Below are 19,924 nucleotides of genomic sequence, written 5' to 3'. Positions count from 1 at the left end.
GGGGGATATTTTAATTTATTCTTTCACATCTAAAATTTTGACAAAACTTTAATATGTACTATTTAGGAGATAATTTAAGGAAGCTGTAATCAGGTCTTAAAACTGTGAATATGACAACACTGAAACAAGGGTAATTGAACTTGGCAAAGAAGTTCTCTGCAAATACTGTTGCCAGTTTAGCCTTTTTGAGGCTAGATCTAGCTCTTTTTTCGTCGTTTAGCTTCGAAATTTAGGATTTAGCTGCGTGACTTTTTTCTAGCCCTTTCTTATTTTCAAACTAGCATTTTTTAAAGACAATCTTCCACAATATTTGTAGTTGTACTGAATTATTGTTCCAGTTCAGTTTTGCTTGACGAAATGTTAAGCGAATATCACCCAGCGGCATCGCTCCGTCGAAATTTACTCAGCGAACTCGTTCTGTTTATACTTTAACAGTTTTTTTCAAGGGCTCTCAAATGTCCCTATAAAACCAGGAAAAGCATGCTATTTCTTAGAACTCCGCACCCCACGGGAATGACGTCAAGCACTACATCGTGAATGAGAAATGTAGTTAGTCGCCGCTGCTATGCCGTGGCCATTCAGAGGTCCTTGGCCTGTTCACCGCCTCTGCTATTGCGTCACATGCATGCTGCGAAGAGTGACTCAAGCGTGAAACTCTCGCCAGATATGTTGCGAAGGTACTGCAAAATCGCATACAGTCAAAAAAGACGTCGTATATTACATCTCTTCCGCAGTAGTTGCATATGGGTTCCCGTTCGTGTTTGAATCGGTTGAGTATGCTTTGAAGCACCCGTGTCGAGTTAAAGAGTTTGTCAAATAGAAATCGACTTCGCCGTTATTCTTAAAAATAATTTATATTTGTTACGCATAATGGGTATTTCCGTGTTACTTATAATTAAATATTTAAACTAAGTCGTGTGAAAAATCAGAAAAACGGTGGTAAATTGAAAGCTTATTTGTGATAACTCAGCGTTAAATTGTATTAAATTGTATTGAAAGGTAGACTCGCCTGCATCGAGTTAGAAATATACAGAGTTTTAAATATTCACAATGGTTTTCATGCTAAATATTTTTCGTAATTTTTTTTTTAAGGATGGCTCATAACTGTTATAATATAAACATATAAATTCACGTCTCTAACTGTGTTGGAAAATAAGTAGAATTCTAGAAACTGTTATAAAAACTTCAATATTTTAAATCAGAGTTTATAAGTATGCAGTTCTATAGCCCATTCAAATTTAGTATAATTAATCGCGCTGATTTTTGACAACGCTTTTTACGCACGCTCTTGAAGGTATTCTCCTTTTGAAATATTTTCGTTTAAGATGCAATATTACATTTTACTACACTACAATTTGACGGGCTACAAAACAGAATGCTCGAAAAATTTACAAAAAAAAATCTCTGATTAAAAAGTTTGAAATTTGAAGGCAGGTTTTCGAGTTCTATCAAGTTTGCAGCACAGTAAGAAATTTGAGTTTAAATATTTTATGGAATATGAGACATAGTACTTAAATAAAAACTTAACGAAAAATATTTAAAACGAAAAGCAATTTTATAGGTACGTATATATCTATAAAAATGACATTAATGTTACTAATAACGACTTTTTTGAAAATATTTTAGCAGTGGCCCCATAAACTATGTAGAGAATTGCAATTTAAATAAACGAAAACAGTTTGGTATTAGTTTTAGGGATTATAAAATGGAAAAAATTTTAGTATAGCATCGTTTGTCAGCTTTCACATGACCAGGATAAGTAACACCGATGAAAGCGCAACTATTAACATATGAGTTTCAACCATCCAGCTCTGCATCCCTTTTGAAGTAGTTCAGAGACAGTTCTGATATTTGTAGGGCGGAACTAGCGTTTTGTCAGACTGTCTAAATTTTGCTGCAGTGCAGTTACGCGTAACCTTCACAACATGCATGGAGCATAACGCCTAAGTACGATTGTAGTTTGTATATTTTTTTTCAATGTGCTTACACGCATTTTGGTGCGAAATTATTCGTTTGTGACATAAAAATAGTCGAATTCATTAATAATCGCGAGTCTACTCGTATATACAACAATTATATGTTGAATTCCAGGCTTAACGAAATCGACTAGCTTCATCTAAATTTTTTGGTAAAATGATCCAAATTAGAAATAATCTTTAGCTAACTTCTCTGAAACAAAAAATTTTCTATTTTACTTCTAAATAAACTAAATAAACAGAATGATGTTTACATTTGTTTCCACATTTTTTATGTACATACAAATGTAATTGACCATTTTAAATCCCTTCGTAAGCGGCTTAATAGGCGTATCGTCATCGCCGCAGCATAAAAATTTCATGTTGCGCCGATTACGATACGACCCATGTGCGGACGACCTAACTGGAAAATGTTACTCATACGCTACGACCATTTATCATTTCTTTAATTATCCATTGGCTTTCATCGTTAGAAGCTTGTTATTTTTATTGTAAGCTTTTATTTAACTTGGTCATCCCGCGTAAATCGTGGAAATTTCCAATCGATTTTATACTAACTTCCCGACAAGTTAGAGACTAGAAATTTTCAGCATAGTTCCAATCACGATGACAATGCAATTTAAAATATAAATGAATTCCCTATATGGTCCAGGGGTCTTGATTCAAAAACGGTCAAAAATTAGTAAAATTTATGGCTAACAGAGCGTAATTTGCCAAAGAACGTAAAACCAGAGCAAAGCTATTTATGGCAAATTCTAGATATCAACCTAGTCTAGATATGAACCTCGTTGTAGGCATTATATCAAGGAGATACAATTAGAAGACTCGAGAAGTTTCCCGCCAGAAGAACTTTAATATTGCGCTTAAATATATGCCATGCTACAGCGGAAGTGGACGACACGCCATTTCTTTAAATGAAATTAACTGCTGCTATATGTATGTATGTTTATACAAAACGTAAGCAAACAACATTTTGCTTGCATAGTCTTCTGTTCTCTTTCATAGCAAGTTGAATTATTTTAATATCTATTGCAAAATTTTGTACATAAAATAAAATAAAACTATTTAATATACAACGCTTTTATAAATGGACTAAAAATTAGAAAATAAAGAAATGTAAAAAAAATATTTTTTTTTAAAATAAGCTTTTATTTAACATGTTTAATCAAAGGAATAAAATAAAGTAGTGAAACAAAAGATTTTTTAGCAAGAAAATTTTGTCAAAACTGCACTAAAATGAATAAAATAAAATAAGTTAAGGTCTCGTTAAAGTTACTAAAAGCCATTTAGTGAAAGGAGTTATTCAAACTCTAATGAAAATTACTAACAATTTGTACTAATTTACTTCGTTTTTAAAAAAGCTTGTCGGCGAATTCAGCGTACATGCAAGTTAATCTCTCGTTTCGCGAGAGATATAAAAAATTAAAGGTGCGGCGAACCCACTGTTCGCCGATGTTTTTCAAACCGTAATTAAAAGACGGACAACTCGAGTTGAGCTTATCACAATTTATTACGTGTCACTTGCACGTCCCAAAATTAACTAACTCAAACATATGAATTCACTTACTGGCTAACCTCTTACTCCTAACTACTTATGCTAAGGTTGCAGTTCCCACATTTCGCAAGTTGGGGCTTGCGCGTGCAGACAGGAATTGCTTATATTGCAATTCCCATGATTTCAATAATTCCGATACTTGACCTGATCGGTGGTTGCGCGTGTGCCGCGTCAGCAAAGTTAGTAAGTGCAAAACAATATGGTCACATGCCTGGCAACGTGAGTAAAGGGTGCGCCATTGATCGGTATTGGTATTACAGGTAAGATAACTTGCATAATTGGTTAGGTATGTATACAGATATTTAAATGCCGGTTTGCTATTCGCGCGACAAGCTTTTTTAAAAGCGAAGTAAATTAGTACAAATTGTTAGTAATTTTCATTAGAGTTTGAATAACTCCTTTCACTAAATGGCTTTTAGTAACTTTAACGAGACCTTAACTTATTTTATTTTATTCATTTTAGTGCAGTTTTGACAAAATTTTCTTGCTAAAAAATCTTTTGTTTCACTACTTTATTTTATTCCTTTGATTAAACATGTTAAATAAAAGCTTATTTTTAAAAAAACATTTTTTTACATTACTTTATTTAATTTTCGCCTTGTTAAATTAAATTTTTTTTCATACAAATAAAAATATATTAAGGATCTAATCTGGAAAATAGCATACATAACATACGTTTTGACATTTTTCATATGTTGTGACTATCAGAATAGGCTGGCCGAAGATATTTAATATCTTTACAATATTACTAATGTGCTGTAAAAAGGACAGCTGGTCTGAAGTATGTTGACTTATACTTGCAACAATGCACTTTCAACATGGGCTAGCAGTACTTTAACCTTTAACTATAGAGGTGAATTTTTTGGACGTAGTCTGTGACGTGGTGGTAAATTAGACCCGTTTGAATTTTAGTTAGAAATTTAAATACAAATTCATCATGGTATAATTATTTGTGTGTTGGTGTTGGTTGATTTTTCCGTCAGGGTGGTAAGATGATGTATATTGGAACGAATTTCCGTCATCCCTTGTCAAGTTCGGTTTGCAGACAAACCGGTTTCGGCATTGTGCCATCATCAGTGTCATTTTTCGTTCTGTCTTATTTATTTAGTTATTTCTTTTAAACTAAGCTACTAGAATTTTAAGTTAAAATAAATACAAAATTTTCTTTTTTCTTTTAAAATCAACAAAAGTCGCACTTTATCTCACAAGGCTTTTATTATTCACAAGAACGAAAACATCACATAGTAAACTTATAAAAAAAGTGTAAAATAAAAATTAATCTAAGGCATAAGGGCCATATTTTCACAGCCAAATATATATATTTAAAGAAATAAAAGAGATCATATTAAAAAAAATTTAATTGTAAAAAATACAGGTCAGCCTTCCTTCAAAGAAAAAGTTGAATAAACTTTGAGGAGTGGTAATTTATACACCAGCATCAGCATTTCTTCCACAGCAAAAACATAGCTGATCAATACGGACAACGAAATGTGAAGATACTGAGAGAATCAAGTTGCTGGAGCACAACATAGGAAAGTAATTCAAAAATATTTAAAGAGAGGGTAAATTTTACCACCACCTCCACAGTTAAAGGTTAAGACCATTTGAATTGGCAGCCACTCTTGAGTTCATTTTCTATATACTGCAAATAAATTTTTACCACAATTTCAAACCATCTGAAGTATGTTGAGTAATCGGTTTTAATTGACATCTTTAATAGCTAAAAACTCATTGTCAAGACCGAAGCCAGCCCTCCGATCTCTCACAAAAAATTTCAATCGAGCTGAAGTATGATGAGTTTTTTGGTCATGAGCTGTTGGTCTAACAGATCCATAAACTACGACCCAATATTAAATTTATTGTTTAAGTGTTTTTTTTTTGCCATTTCCAAACTTGAGATTTTCACAACAGTGTGGTCGTATTCCTGTAGGAGAGTCAATTGTAAGAGTGAAATAACTCTTCTAAAATTATTTGCGTGAGAGCGCTCCAAACTGTCCAAGAGATTTTTTTTCAACATCCAATCCACGGTACTTTAAAATTAATTGCGCAAATCAGGTCACATTGGTATTGCGAAAAACTCCATAAGGAGGATTATTTGGATAAAATGTTTACCCCGCTTTGGATAGGGCACTGTCAATACAATTCTGGTACACACGACTGTGAAATTTTGTGCGGTCTCGCCTTTACGGTTACCGCTGAAAACAGTTAAAACTGTTTAACGATTGAATTTTGCGTACACCTGGCGCAACGAATCAATTCTAACAGTTCATAGGGCTGTTGTGTATGGCATTTGATTTAAGCAAAATTCCCACGTTCTTGTCGATAAATATCTCATTGCCAAACTTTTTCTTCGTAATAATGTACAGCAACTATTTTCGAGAAGAGCAACGAAGGAACACACATTTTAGTAAAAAACTGTTTCAAGATAGGAAACTGTTCTTATCTCTGAAATTTCGGAATACCTCCCATAATGACTATAAAAAAGGGAAGCTTGCATCCATAAATGCTAAACGAAATATATAAAAATACTTCGTGAAAAAGGTGATCTTAAAGCCAAAAAATCAGTTATTGTTACATCAAAAAAATAAATCTGACCATATTGTTTATTTAAATAATGATTTTATTATCCGTGAAGCACATTTTTTTTTATAAAATCCGCTGCAGCAACAATGCATGCAACTATTGTGGTTGCAGTGAGAAATACCACCATTAACAGCGCTCGAATAGCAGCAACTCAATTAAATGTCACGTTGTAATTTCCATGGCTGCGTGCGTAAACCAAATATAAACAGCACCAGTAACAAATAGATAGCGATAGCTTGGCCAAAGAGGAGCTATATGTATGTACATTAGACTGCTTCACCAAAAAAATTTGCAGTTTTTCCGCCGGGGTTACAAAATTTATTATATTTGAAGACGTGCACCAAAGCATTTCAAAATAATACCAAGATTTACGTGAGCTGGACTGATTTGAAAATACCACTAAAAATGGAGTTTTCTGTGAATAAAAATAGTTTTTTTTTAAGAATTTTTTGAAAAAAAATCCCTCAGATAATAAAACAGTTTAAGCTTCTAAAATATGTATAAAAATATTCTAACATTTTTTCCAACGGAATCGTAATAATAAGATTTTAATGATGTTTTTTTACCTTTTCTCAAAGATTGGTTTAAGAAAAACTTGAATAACTGGACCAAAACTATACTCATTTAGACTTATGGGGTATCATTGGAAAGGTGTTTTCATTGCAAAAAAAACTCATTCAAGTCCCATTTTTTTTAATTTCAACACATCTTGATTGAACTTAGAAAGATGCTCTTCACCCTAACTTTTTCTTTCATATTTTGAGCAAGCTTATTTGCAAAGAAATGAAAGGGCGGAAAATACCTTTCCAATGATATCCCACAAGTTTTGGCCCAGTTATTCAAGATTTCCTTAAACCAATCTTTGAAAAAAGTTAAAAAAATAGCATCAAAAATTTCATCACTACGATTACGTTGAACATTTTTTTATAAATTTTTATGGAGATTTTTTAAGCTTAAACTGGTTTTTCAAAAAATACCTTAAAAACCTATTCTTATTCATAAAAACAAAATTTTTTGGTGGTATTTTTAAGTCGATCACGTAAATCTTAATATTTTTCCGAAATATTTTGGCGTAAGTCTTATAGCCTTATTCATAAAAAATAAAGTAGTAATATATTTTATAGTTCCAATGCAAAAACGGTACAGTTTTTTTTTGTATGAGGAGTGATGCAGTCTAGTGTACATAGCAGCGGCGTAGTTCCGGGAAGGGAACAATAAAGAATTTTCAGCGTGTATGATTTCATATGTACATTTATGGGCCATTCTTAACGCTATAGAGTTTTCATTAAAATTGTTCTGGTATATGTCACAGAAGCATGGACAATGAGACGGCTCTTGGAGTATTCGAGCGAAATATCTTGCAGAAGATTTACGTGCCTTTAGACAGTTGCGACGGTGAATACCGCAGATGATGGAACGATGATCTATATGAGCTTTACAAGCGGCAAAGCTGGTTTGGGTATGTCGTTCGAATGGACACCGACGCTCCAGCATTCAAAGTATTCAAATCGAAACCCACTGTGGGTAGGAGAGAAAGAGGGAGTGTGCACCTCTAACCACTCGGCTACTGCGGCCACCATAAAAATATGTGCATAAAAAATAAAATCAGCTAGACGAAAAGCACCCAATGGCCCTTATTATGATTTGCATCCGATTTTCGATCTTCGCTGGTTATCGAAGGTCGAAGATCGAATGTAAAATTCGTTTGTCCGTGTAATATATGTAGACTTCAGTTGTTCTGTCAAACGTTCCCAGATATGTACAAAATATGTACTTCCAGAGTAAAATGTAAACATTTCATGAGCATCCTCTTCATTTATATATACTTAGTAACGTAGAATTTCAAGAAGAGGAGAAATTTTGAAAGGTGCCCCGAGTCCTATCACTTTTGAGTCCAGAGGCGACAACATTTGCAACCAATTAAAAAAAAATATACAAAAATAATGAACTGAATTAAATACAAATAACAACAGAATGCAACTGAAGTGAATTGTACGTGCCGCATTAAATGCGACGGAATAAACAGCACGAGCAACCGCAGTCATTAATGTGTACACACAAACACGAGTACATACTTAGTACATAATAAAAGCAAACCACTTGCAGGGAGCAAGAAATTGACAATTGTCACGCCGTTGAAGCACCGCAACTGTTGACGGCCATTTTAAAGAGGTTTTTATAATTTATTTTATTTTTATTTTTTATGAATACTTGTTTAATAAGTAAGCATTGTTTGTGTTTTCGCTTTTGTTCAGGTTCTTTGTGTAAACTGATATTGCAAGCAAAATGCAAACTGAAGCCTGCACATACTATACGTATGTATGTATAAGGACGACTGACAACGAAACCAGTAACAACAAGAACTGAAAAACGTGGTTAAAATGACGGTATCTACAGCGCGGTCGCCTTTTGAATCACATCACTCTGACCGTTGTTTCAACAGCCTTAAATTGCACCAGACAGCGGAGACTGAATACGTTGAATTATTTATTTAAATTTTTGGACATGTTACTGGTCTTTCTACTACGATTTGTTTGTTATAGTAGTGGGGCCCAGTATGCTAAATCGGGATTTACTCGAGCGTCATTTTGACCTATTGGATTTTGAAGATTAGATGATAAAAAGCGAAAAATGTCATGGGATGTTTTTCCTTTCAGCGATGGGTGGATGATATGTAACAAAAGCAGTTAGGTATACGGATTCACTCGAGTGCCTCAGTTATTGATAGTGAGTGAAGCTCCCATTCAATAATCGGACGATTCTGACGTGACGCAAGCTCGTGGCGTCTTCTTGAAAATGCACAATATAGTTATTTGGATTTCTTCGAGCGCGTCAGATTTTCATGCATAAGGTTCATCTTGATGCCCTGGTCGTGCTGTTCCATAATGCGACGGTTTTCTGACGGGGTTTTCTTAACCCTTCTGCAATGGTTGGATCAAAATTACCCAATTTTCATGAAAATGTTATTTAATTACAGAGTTAGGTAATTTTAAATAACCTGCGGCGTTGTCTATTTGTTAAAAGCATAATCAGCTATGGTTTTCCAAACAATAAAAGAGCTTATATGCACAGTTTCCATATGCACATTTTCAGGGTGCCGCAGAAGGGTTAATCTGATTGGTTTAAAAAATTATTTCGTTACTGAGATGCACAGTCGACCAAACTTATATTATTAAGGTATGAGTTTAAATTATTTTATTCCTGATTTTCATCCGTGGAACTATCATCATATAGCAAGTCCGGTTCGACTTGGACTCCAATTTCTTATACATCTTGGCCACCTGCAATTATAGAATTTAAAAGTTCCCCTAGGAAATCCTGTGTTATGACTACATCTTCTTACGCTTCTGGTAATTGATCACCAACAAACCAGGTCATTTACAATTTTCCATTTGTGTAAAATTTTGAAGGTTATATTACATTAAACACCACAAGTGCTTTGATCATCCAAGATTGCGTTATGGCTGACAGAGAGGAGTAAGGGAACACACAGTGCTTTGATACTATAAATGAGCGGAACGGAAATCAAGTGTGAAGCTGCGCTTGATTGTAGTTGGCTCACATGAAAAAAGTGAAAAAAGCAACAACAGATTATAAGGCGAACTTAGCACAGTGCGTAGGCAACTGAATGAGGCAGCTGGGGTTGTCGGATCGAATCCCACTGAAGAAGTCTGATCAGAGATGTGGTGATCTCCGAAATAGCTATGACTTCTACCATTTTTATAATTTATTGTTCTTTTCCACAACTGTATTTCATTAAAACGGAAACAAGGTCAACAAAATTGTTGAATATGAAGAAGTATAATAATAGTTTTTTTGGCGCATACACTTTTAAGTTGAGTGTTTGACCGAGCTTCTCCTCCAATTTGTGGTATTTGTCTTCATGTTGTTAGACTAATTGAGGGACCTAAAATTTTTTCCGAATGGAAAAGAGATTTTATGAGAAACTTTTTTATGACAGCAATACACATAGAAGTTTGCTATTACCTTTCGATGGTCGATCGCTGTTAGAAAAACCTTTCTTGGAATCCAAGGTAGGTGCTACGGAGTGGTAGTACATACGCACCTCTAACCATTCAGCCATAGGGTTCGAAAAAGTACACGACTTCTTTTATTGGGGAACCAGTACTAACAGCAATAATAATATGTCAGCCTTGAAATCTAATGATGAATAACTCCTGCCAACAAGTGCTTCTTTAGACTGAATAGGTAGTGGATATGTAAAGTCCTCTCTCACACTCTATAAGTCACTTATCATGCCCATGCTGGTGTATGCCGCGGAGGCATAGACAATGAAAATATCTGATGAGGATGCTGTTGGAGTTTTCGAGAGAATGAATCTGCGGAAGTTTTACGGGCCTTTGCGCGTTGGCGATGTCGAATATTACAGACGATGGAACTATAAGCTGTATGAGCCTTACAATGATATATACACAGTTCGGCGAAATTAAATGCAGCGGTTACGCTAGCTTGGTCATGTCGTACGAATGGTCAGCAACGCCTCAGCTCTGAAAGTGTGCTGGTAACAGATGAAGAGGAAGTCCTCCTTAGCGATGAAAAGACCAAGTGGAGAAGGGCTTGGTTTCATTTGGTCATTCCAGTAGCCGTTAGTTGGCACAGAAGGGAAACGACGGGAGAGTTTTATTAAGTTTACGACAAAAGTTATGCATTGGACTTTCGGCCAATTTAACCCAGTTCAGGTCGAAACCGGAAGTCCGCAATACGATCCTCGACTTGGTAATTCATATTTTTTTCGTTTTCTATTAGAAAAATTTCACTCGTTGAGAAGTCTGGGATTAGTTGAACTTCGAAGGTCATTTAAAGGTAGAAAAAAAACTCCTAAGAATAACGTTTTAAACAAAATTTTCCTATTTTTATCTTATGAATCCGAATAAGTAGTAAAGCCATATTTGTCTAATTAAAAAAATGTATTTCCGGTCAGTTTAACCCAATTCCGGTCGAAACCGCAGGTCAGCAATACAACTAAAAGGTAAAGAATCTCCGATAATAAACACATTTCCTTCCAATTCAGAGATGGTGGACGGGTGGTTTAGGACACCCTGTATACATATATCGTGGTTTAAAGTACAAATCCGCATATCAAGATAATGCAAAACCCTGTATGTAAGGTTTCCCAAATTTTACTGGAGAGAGTAAAATGTTTCTTATTTCAAAACGGTTCGCTCTGGTAGCATTAATTAGCTCTTCTTCTTACTTACTTACAGGTTTTCCAGAACATGTATGTACATATTAATATATCTAGATTTTTTTTTGTTTGAAATAAGAAAAATTCATTTGTGCTACTGTCCATTGGCAAAGCCTTTGCAGGAGCAATCAACACAACAAATAAGTAAGTAGTAAAAATGTAAGTGCAGAAGTAACAATAAAGAACGTTGGTACTAGTATTACCATGGAAAATTATTGCTAGAGGCAATAGATGTACACACTTTAAAACAACAAATATAATTAATTACAAAATCCAGATTCAGCAAACAAACTGCCTATGAAATTTTGTTTGATTTTTATTGTAGCGTGAAATTATTTTGTTGCGACGTGTTGGCGCGTAATTCTTTTTTATTGACGTTATTATTTGTGATTGTCACGCTTCTGTTCACACTCCAAGTGCTCAGTGGGACTTTCTCTTTAGCATTGTTTCTGGCAATTCTTTCTTATTCCGTATTTCACCCACATTCGCACACAAACACACTCAAATACTATACATATGTACAAGTTCATTAGACTGGGTCACGAAAATAAAATTGCAGTTACCCCCTATTTTGAAAGCTTACTTTGAGAGAATTTTCGTCCTTTGCTTGTCCTGAAAATAGCTAAAATCGAGTTTTCTTCATAACTCCTTTATTTATTACTATTAATTTCGCATACTCTATATCTTTCTCAAATCTTTTTACCCTAGAATACCTCCTTAACATACTCAGTTCAACTAACTCAATTTCTACCCCGTTGAATACAAACATACAATGAGAAAAATTAAACAATTTAGTTAGCGATGGATTTTTTTTCATTGAAAGCGTAAAAATAAATTGATAAACAGGAAGGTTACAGTAGCCTGAAATTTCTCTTGCAATCGAAGTAAGTGTTGATGTTCATAGATAACTCATACGCCATGGCAAGCGAACACGTAGACTGGCAGGTATCAATATCAACATTTAGTCCGGTGGAAATAAAATTTCATGTCACTGTAACCTTTCTGTTAATTAATTTATTTTTACGCTACCAAGGGAAAAAAGCAACGCCTACTAAAATTTTTAATTTTGTAAGGGTTAAAGTTGTACTTAATAGGGTAGACATTTTGTTATTCGAAGGTAAAGGATTCTAGGGTAAAAGGATCTGAGAAAATTATATTTTCAATCAATTATACCACTTTGGAATCTATTAGTAGTTAAATGAAAAAACTCCATTTTGGCGGCTTTCATGACTCGCCAAGGACCAACATTTTTATGACCCTAAAATCCCCTTAAAATCAGCTATCAAACTAGCGAAGGTAATTAAAAATTGTTTCTACCATATGTTTCTACTATAAATTACATACATATATGTATATGTACATATGTATATGTGTGTACAAATAAATATATGTATATCCATTACAAATGAAGTTTTTATGCCATCGCCTATTAATTTGGTTTATTTCTTGTCTTTTTACTGCTTTTATACACCCGCCGAAACAGTACGACCGTTGATTGTGAAATTGCAAGGAGAAAATCGGCCTTTGTCGGCCGATAATCCATATCCACTAAAGTGCATGGTAATCGGTTCACGTCCGGCACCAACGATAACCTGGTGGAAAGGCAGCACATTGATGAAGGATACGCGCGAAGAGGCAAGTAGAAACCAAAGTCGATTACTTTTTTTATGTTCATATGAAAATTTTTTCGGCAAATTTATCCTGTCATAAAAAACCATGTAACTTGTTTTTGTGAAGTAGAGGAAATTAAGGTTTTTTGTAAATAATTTCTGTTTTTTATATATTTTTTGGTCGTTGTCGTATTTCAATTTTACTTTGTGGCTTCTAGAAACAAGAAAAAAGGATAGAAGTGCCTAAAAGGTTATTTTTTCAAGAACTCAAAGATAGACTTAATATCTGTAAGTATTTCTTTAATGCGTTCACCCGAATTTCGGGTGGTTACTACTAGTACTTTTAATTATTATACTCGTCTTAAAGATAAGAAAAAAGTTCCGTAAACTACAAGTTTATTCTGCGCTGGTAACAAAATGTGTGGTAATAATTAGTATTGCCCTTTAAGCATTATTATTTATTTCGGTCAACGGAAACAATTATTATTATTATTATTTTTTTTCGATCCAGTATAAATAGTGATTATTATACGTAATATTCTTATTTTTTTCGCCCAAAGGCAATAAAAAATATTTAGATTTACTTTTCTACGTAAAAATTATGACTATTTTTTAGATTTAAATAACTTTATAGACTGAGAAGGATACGTCGGAAATCACGCTAGCTGCTAATTTTTTTTTTTTTTTTTTTTGTTGGTTGAACTCTAAAAATAAAAATCTGTGTATATTGCAGTTGGAGGTGGACATATTTAAAGTTGTTTTACGATGCTTACAACATGCTGTTTTTTTTTGGTTAAAATCAAAAAATAATTGATTTAAACAGTAATACGACACTGCAGTCAAAAATTATCAATTGTTAAAGAAAACCAACGTAAGTTAGCTTTTTGACGGGATTTTGATAAATACTTCACTCTAAACTAGCTATAACAAAAGCAACTTAAAGTGAGTTGCAAAGTCGTGTAGGAGTCATGCAGACGGAATTAGGAGTTTGTTTTCTTTGCAAGTTTCTATTTAAAAATCCTCATACAAATATTACTTTGAACACATTTTTTTTGCACGTCCTCCTAACCCACGACTTGGCTTTGTGGACCAAAATCACAATATCGGTGGAATTATAGATTCTAGTCTGATATTACCTCTTATATTTCTTAACCAGTTCCAGAATCTCCAAGTAAGGAGCAAATATTCCTGAAAATAAAACCCTGTACGCCTACCACTTAATTCAGTATGCAATCTGGTGCATTAAACACGCAGAGTACATTTAACATTTTTTTAAATTTTATTATTCCACAGTAACCAAAGATCAGTAGTACGTAAATTCTTATTTATTCAACTGTTTGTGATGCATATCAAAATTTTCTTTTTCTACTTATTCTTTTTGCAATACTTAAGGCGCATTTTTTGTATGTATGTGTGAGCATCCGCATTCTATTGAAATTCAGATTCGAATTCTCTCCGACTTCATTAAAATGCTAACCGCAACAGACACGCATTTTTCACACCCACACCCACACTTGCATTTATTGGCTATGAAGTAGTTTTATAAATCAAAGATATACGATTTCCACTCTGGTGAGGTTTCTTCTTGTTTAAAAACATTCCGAGTTATTTTTTCATATGAATAAAACTCAAATGCAGACGCACGTTTGGGACTTGCTAACTTACACATGAAAATATACCATTACTAATACATACATACAAAATGCCCTTATTTCCAAGAAAGAAAAAAAAACCCCATGGATTGGGAGTAAAATAATTTTGAATTCTGAATACGAGAAAAATCTCTTATTTTGTAAAAATCATGAAAACAGCTAACAAGATTCGAATCGAAAGTGTCATATTTTTCTTGCATCGATTTCACATGTTGGTAGTGGCAGCTGAGCCAAGAGCGCGGCAGGCATTTGCATATTTTAATATGTTTTTCCAATTTGGTACACTGATGTGCAAATGTTTGCAACCAATATTGGAGGATTCGTGTACATGTTTCCACGTCCGTCGGTTTATCTGATAGCTGAATTTTCGCTATCGGTTGACTGGCTGCGCTGCACTACTCAGCTTAACCCCCTTACAAATGCATGCCTGTAGCTACTGCTGCTACTTCCAAGACGTTTGTTGTTCTTGTCAACAAAATTTGCGTTGCATATTTGAGATATAATTTTTGGTAAAATATCGTTTTGCTGGTAGTAGCGCGGAAAGGGGAAAGCAGTTTCGGTTGCAAAAACGGCGCGAGTGCTGCTCGTGTGGCTCGCCCATTTTTTGTGACTGACCCCTTGCCGATTGCAGTAAAGCTCTACTTAGCAGCGCCCTTCCCACTCTCTCCTGCCTTAGCGGTTTCTTTGTTTTCGGCGAAATTTCCCTTGTCGCCGTAACCATACTGACATTTATTGTGCTTTTTTCGCGTCGCATTGCACACTTAGATTTGACTCCCTTGGTTTTTATGCACTCCAGTGTCACCGCCCCCTTCCTCCGCTGTCCTCTTACTAGCTTTACTTTACTAGCAATCTGCTTTTACAGCAACTATTTTACACACGTTTCATTTGTATCCTTTATCCAGTAACATTTCCGTTTTCCTATCGCTGAGCCATTTGCCTTTATTTGAATTTTATTTTATTGTAATTTTTCGACATCATCATAATAAAACTGCTCTCTAAATGTGGTTCTTTTCATTTGGTATTTTCTTTGTTGTTGCAGTCAAGTCCTGATGGTAATATGACAATGTCAACATTGACTTTTACGCCAACAATTGAGGATCGTGGCAAATTCCTGTCGTGTCGCGCCGAGCAGAGTATGATACCGGAATCGGGCATGGAGGACGGTTGGAAACTGGATATTTACCGTAAGTTTATTATTGATTGCCCAGCTGCAAATGCAAATGTAGGAACTAGTGAGACAGGCAGTGTTCAGCTGTAACTCGAAACTCGGAACAGTAATTTGAATTTGCAACTAAAGCAGAATATTGCTATCACAGCAAAAATGGTGAAGTTTTTATTTGTTAGCATCACAAACACACACATGACTGTGTACATGTAAAAGCACAATGAAAGTGTTGCTTTCAGTTGTGATTGCAGCTGCGTTTATTGCAGTTGGGAAAGGGGGAGCGGGGGTTTATAACTGCAATTCGTAGTCTGCTCGCGTCTTACTTACCAACAGTTGGTAGAATTTTACTCATTCAAAAGCAGTGCATAATGAAATGAGAAAATTGCTACACGCGTATGGATGTGAGGCACCGTTTCGCAATACATACATTCCACGCACCACATATATGTACATTTTACATGCAGCGTTGTATGCACATAACATGTACATCTGAAATAACCTTCGCTTTATCATGTCAAAGAGGCATTAACACCAGAGGAAATACCATGGACAAAAGAATCATCGTATTTGCGAAAATAAAGCTCCAAATTATTTTCGAATTTGAGTGTCGTTTTTTCTGAATTCTGAATCAAGTAGTGTAGAAATACAAACAACTTTTTAATAAGCCCGCGTGCAATCTTAGGTTTTTGGGCGCGGCTCCTTGAATGTGAATATTCGCAAAAACCTGTGTATGACTTCGTAGTCGTTGCCATTGATTTTAACAAGTAAATCAATCCAATACAATAAGATCCATACCGCTTTTATAATAAATGTGAAATAAATTTAATATACAGATATACTTACGTCTTCATATTTAGGTTTAATAATCAGTGTTGCGCAAAAACCAAGGGCCAGATTTTCAGTGCCACTTTAAACTTACTTTAAGTAAACTGCGTTTAAACTGAATAGCATTCTGACATTTTATTGACTAATCTTTATTTAAGCCAGCCAGGTCAAGCAATTAAACTTAGTTTAACCACGGCCGTCCACCGAAAAACTGTGATAAAATTAATGTAAAGTGAAAAAACACTTGTTTGTCCTTTAAGATTCAGAATTCAGGAAATAGTTTACAACAAAAATACAATGCTCATTTTGACATTACAGGGTTGCAAATGCGTTAAATAATTCAATGTTCAGAACAATATTACACAGCTGCAAAAGTTAGAAGGAAAGATAAATGCTGTGCAATAATATTGAGCATCCTTCGGCAGCAAAACGAAGTTTTTAAGGTTCCTCATGTCAGCAAGAACCAAGCTGGCTAAGTTACAAAACATCGGCAATAGTTTCAGTTTTATCACTGATTTTCAACAAACAAATTTTAGAAGTCAGCCGCTTCACAAGGTTGCCATTACAAAAAAGCGTAACGACCCTTACTAGACCATCTGCACCGGGACGTACTAACTCATGCACTCTCGCCAGCGGCTAGTATCCAGGAGCGCTACGTTCATGTTGCAGGGTATACAAGTATTCGTTAGCCCATCGATGTTAGAAATGTTGCTTTAGGCGCTGAAATAGTTTTCAGTGGGTCAGGTAATCGATATTAGAGTCAAGCAGGCTCTCCTCTGAGACGCAAGTTGAAGGGTTCACCTATTAGAAAGTGTACGGTTGTCATCGCTTGACGACCAGTGGGATGTGCTTACAATGGGAAGAGGGAGCAAGAATTCAAGAAACTTTCAGTTTGTGCAAGAAGCATGTTGAGTTCTTCAAAAGTACTTCAAGGCGTATAGCCTTCGTTCACATACAGATCAAGAGGCAGAAATAGCCTTTTATCGTTGCCGTTTTGCGAAGTAGTGAAAGTTTTAGTGTTATGGGATCAGCGTAGTCGAGTGCGCTGTGCTGAAATGGTTTTGTTGGTTGAAGACGGAATGCGGGGAAATTTTCCATTTGCTGCTGATAGACCTTCGCTGTGTATTTGAAACAAATGACGCATTTACGGAGCACGGAGTTTGCTTAGCTGCGCGCTGATAGAATCCAGTAACGTTGAGAGACAACTGATGTCATCTGCTGAACTCCGCCGTGTAGAGTTTAGTTTAGGGTGTCTGCATGGGCGTAGCCAGGTAGGGGCAGGGGGGTGCTCGAGCCCCCCCCTAACTTTCAAATTTTCCTTATATATATATAAAATAGTTCCCTGAAATGCCAGCTTAATAGGGTCGAAATAATTCAGAAATCGACATAGGTTTTCTTGTTTAGATACTGCTCTATTAACCCTTCTGCATTTATTAGATCAAAATAACCCGATTTTCATGAAAAATTCTTTAAGTACAGAGTTTGGTTATTTTAAATCAGCTGCGGCGCACAGTGTTTCGACTATATGGAGGCAGGTAGAAAAAAGTCATGGTGACACATTATTTACGATACATTTCCGGAAAAGAATTAGAGAATTCTATGTAGTTTTTGAATTTATAATTGGATCTTTTCGTGCAACTTTGCAAATATATGTAATTTTTTATTTCCTTAATTTTTCATTCTAGCTTCTTTTTGCACAATTTCACGAAACGAATTCTTCAAACAATGAAAAAATCTCACCAAACATTCGGAAAAAGCGAGTATTTACACTTATGTCATTTTATAGTATAACCTTTGTTTCCTGAGAGTAGAAAGCAGGAAACAAAAATTCCACAAATATAAATATAAATATATTTTTTGTATTTAGGATTTTTAAACAAAAGAAAGACTACAAACTAAATTTCATAAAGATCGGATGGAATTTAATGTTTTCGCCCACAAGGGTAGAGGGCTAGGAAATTATTCCATCTTTACCAAATTTCATAATTCTCCATTTCTAAGTAAACCTAGAGCATATGTTGAGCTTCAATGACATCAGTCCAGGTTTACTATTATTTCCACCTGCCTCCATTTGTCGAAACACTCTGCGGCATTGTCCATTCGTTAAAAGCAGAATCAGCTAATCAGCAAAAAATAAAAGAGTTTTTTAATTTTATTTTGTTTACTAGGCAGCATAGTTTTAACATAGACTCGCAGTGCTTCTAAGTCATTTTGACCCAAATTATTATTGAGTATTTAAGGGAAACTTTGAACCGGTAAGCACACAGCACTTGCCGATAAAATGTTTGCATGTTATAAATTAAAATAATTTCTTAAATCAGTCTTTTTTTCCTTACAATTGACAAATTTCTATTATTGGATCAAAATGACCCAAAACATTATAGGAAGGTGTAAATTCTAAACACTGCATCCCATTAGGGATGAGTTAAGATCTAGTTAAGATTAGTTGCGACCATTCAACGTCACATTATAACCCACACGAAACTACTTTCTTTAGATATTAGTCGCAAAATGTTGCAGAGCGGGAAAGCCTATCAATATTTTCTCATAATAAACTCACATACATTTTCTGGACGATCATTTTATTTGTAAGTAGAACTTATCTTCAAAAACTTCTTATTTCGAATTTTTTTACTTTTCTACTTACTGTCTATTTACATACATATTTATAATAGATTGGTGCTTACAAAAGGCGCACGCCATTATTTCTACTCTTGCGGATGCCTTTTGACTTCATAAACAAATAATATTTGATAGCCTTCGCTCTTTAACACAGCCAAAGGTGTCCGATTTTCGTGTAACTAAATGGCGTGTAAAATACTGCACTGCAACATATTTTACGCCTACTCTTTGCCACTAAAGTCGCATTTTACTTCTTACGACATTACATCAGCCAAGCACGACATTCCCTTCTACTTCACATTACGCTTCTGAAGAGAGTACACCGATAGTATTGCGGCAGCAGCTAAATCGTTTCTGAATTATACGACAGCAGTTTCAGCTCCAGCTTCAGCTTTTATTACTTCTGCCAAACTTCCAATATCTTTACATTTTACTATTGTAATTTTCAGCACTACACTTCTGGTTGTTCTTTGCAATACTTTAGCGTAGACTGTTGGCAAACAGAAAACAACGGTAACAGGCAATAGTGGTAATAGCATTTGTCGCACGGATATGGGGTGAATTGAATGAAATGTTACGTATACGCCACCTGTTCCACCCGAAAGTGGCTGCCAAATGGCAAAATGGGCTACGCTGCGTTGGCTGTTATTGCCTGGTTCGCTGCTTGTAGTTGATTTCGCTTGGTTGTATCTTATGAATTGCTCTTATTTGGATGTCTGGCGCGTACTTT

General features: G+C 35.0%; 1 protein-coding gene across 1 annotated transcript in view; it reads left to right on the top strand.

Moving 5' to 3' along the window:
* The window catches only part of LOC118744850 (hemicentin-1), a gene marked incomplete at both ends in the record, with an annotated part of 365,034 nt that overhangs the window by 279,379 nt on the left and 65,731 nt on the right, over positions 1-19,924 (top strand). The window contains 2 exon segments of the mRNA XM_036478225.1: positions 12,806-12,955; positions 15,622-15,766. Of these exon segments, the coding sequence (XP_036334118.1) occupies positions 12,806-12,955; positions 15,622-15,766 (295 nt within the window).

This window comes from Rhagoletis pomonella, unplaced genomic scaffold (genome assembly GCF_013731165.1).
Source record: "Rhagoletis pomonella isolate Grant_MI unplaced genomic scaffold, Rhpom_1.0 Rhpom_scaffold_00008, whole genome shotgun sequence".
Lineage (NCBI taxonomy): Eukaryota > Metazoa > Arthropoda > Insecta > Diptera > Tephritidae > Rhagoletis > Rhagoletis pomonella.
Note: the sequence above shows the minus strand (reverse complement) of the source record. Positions and strands in the feature narration are given on the sequence as shown.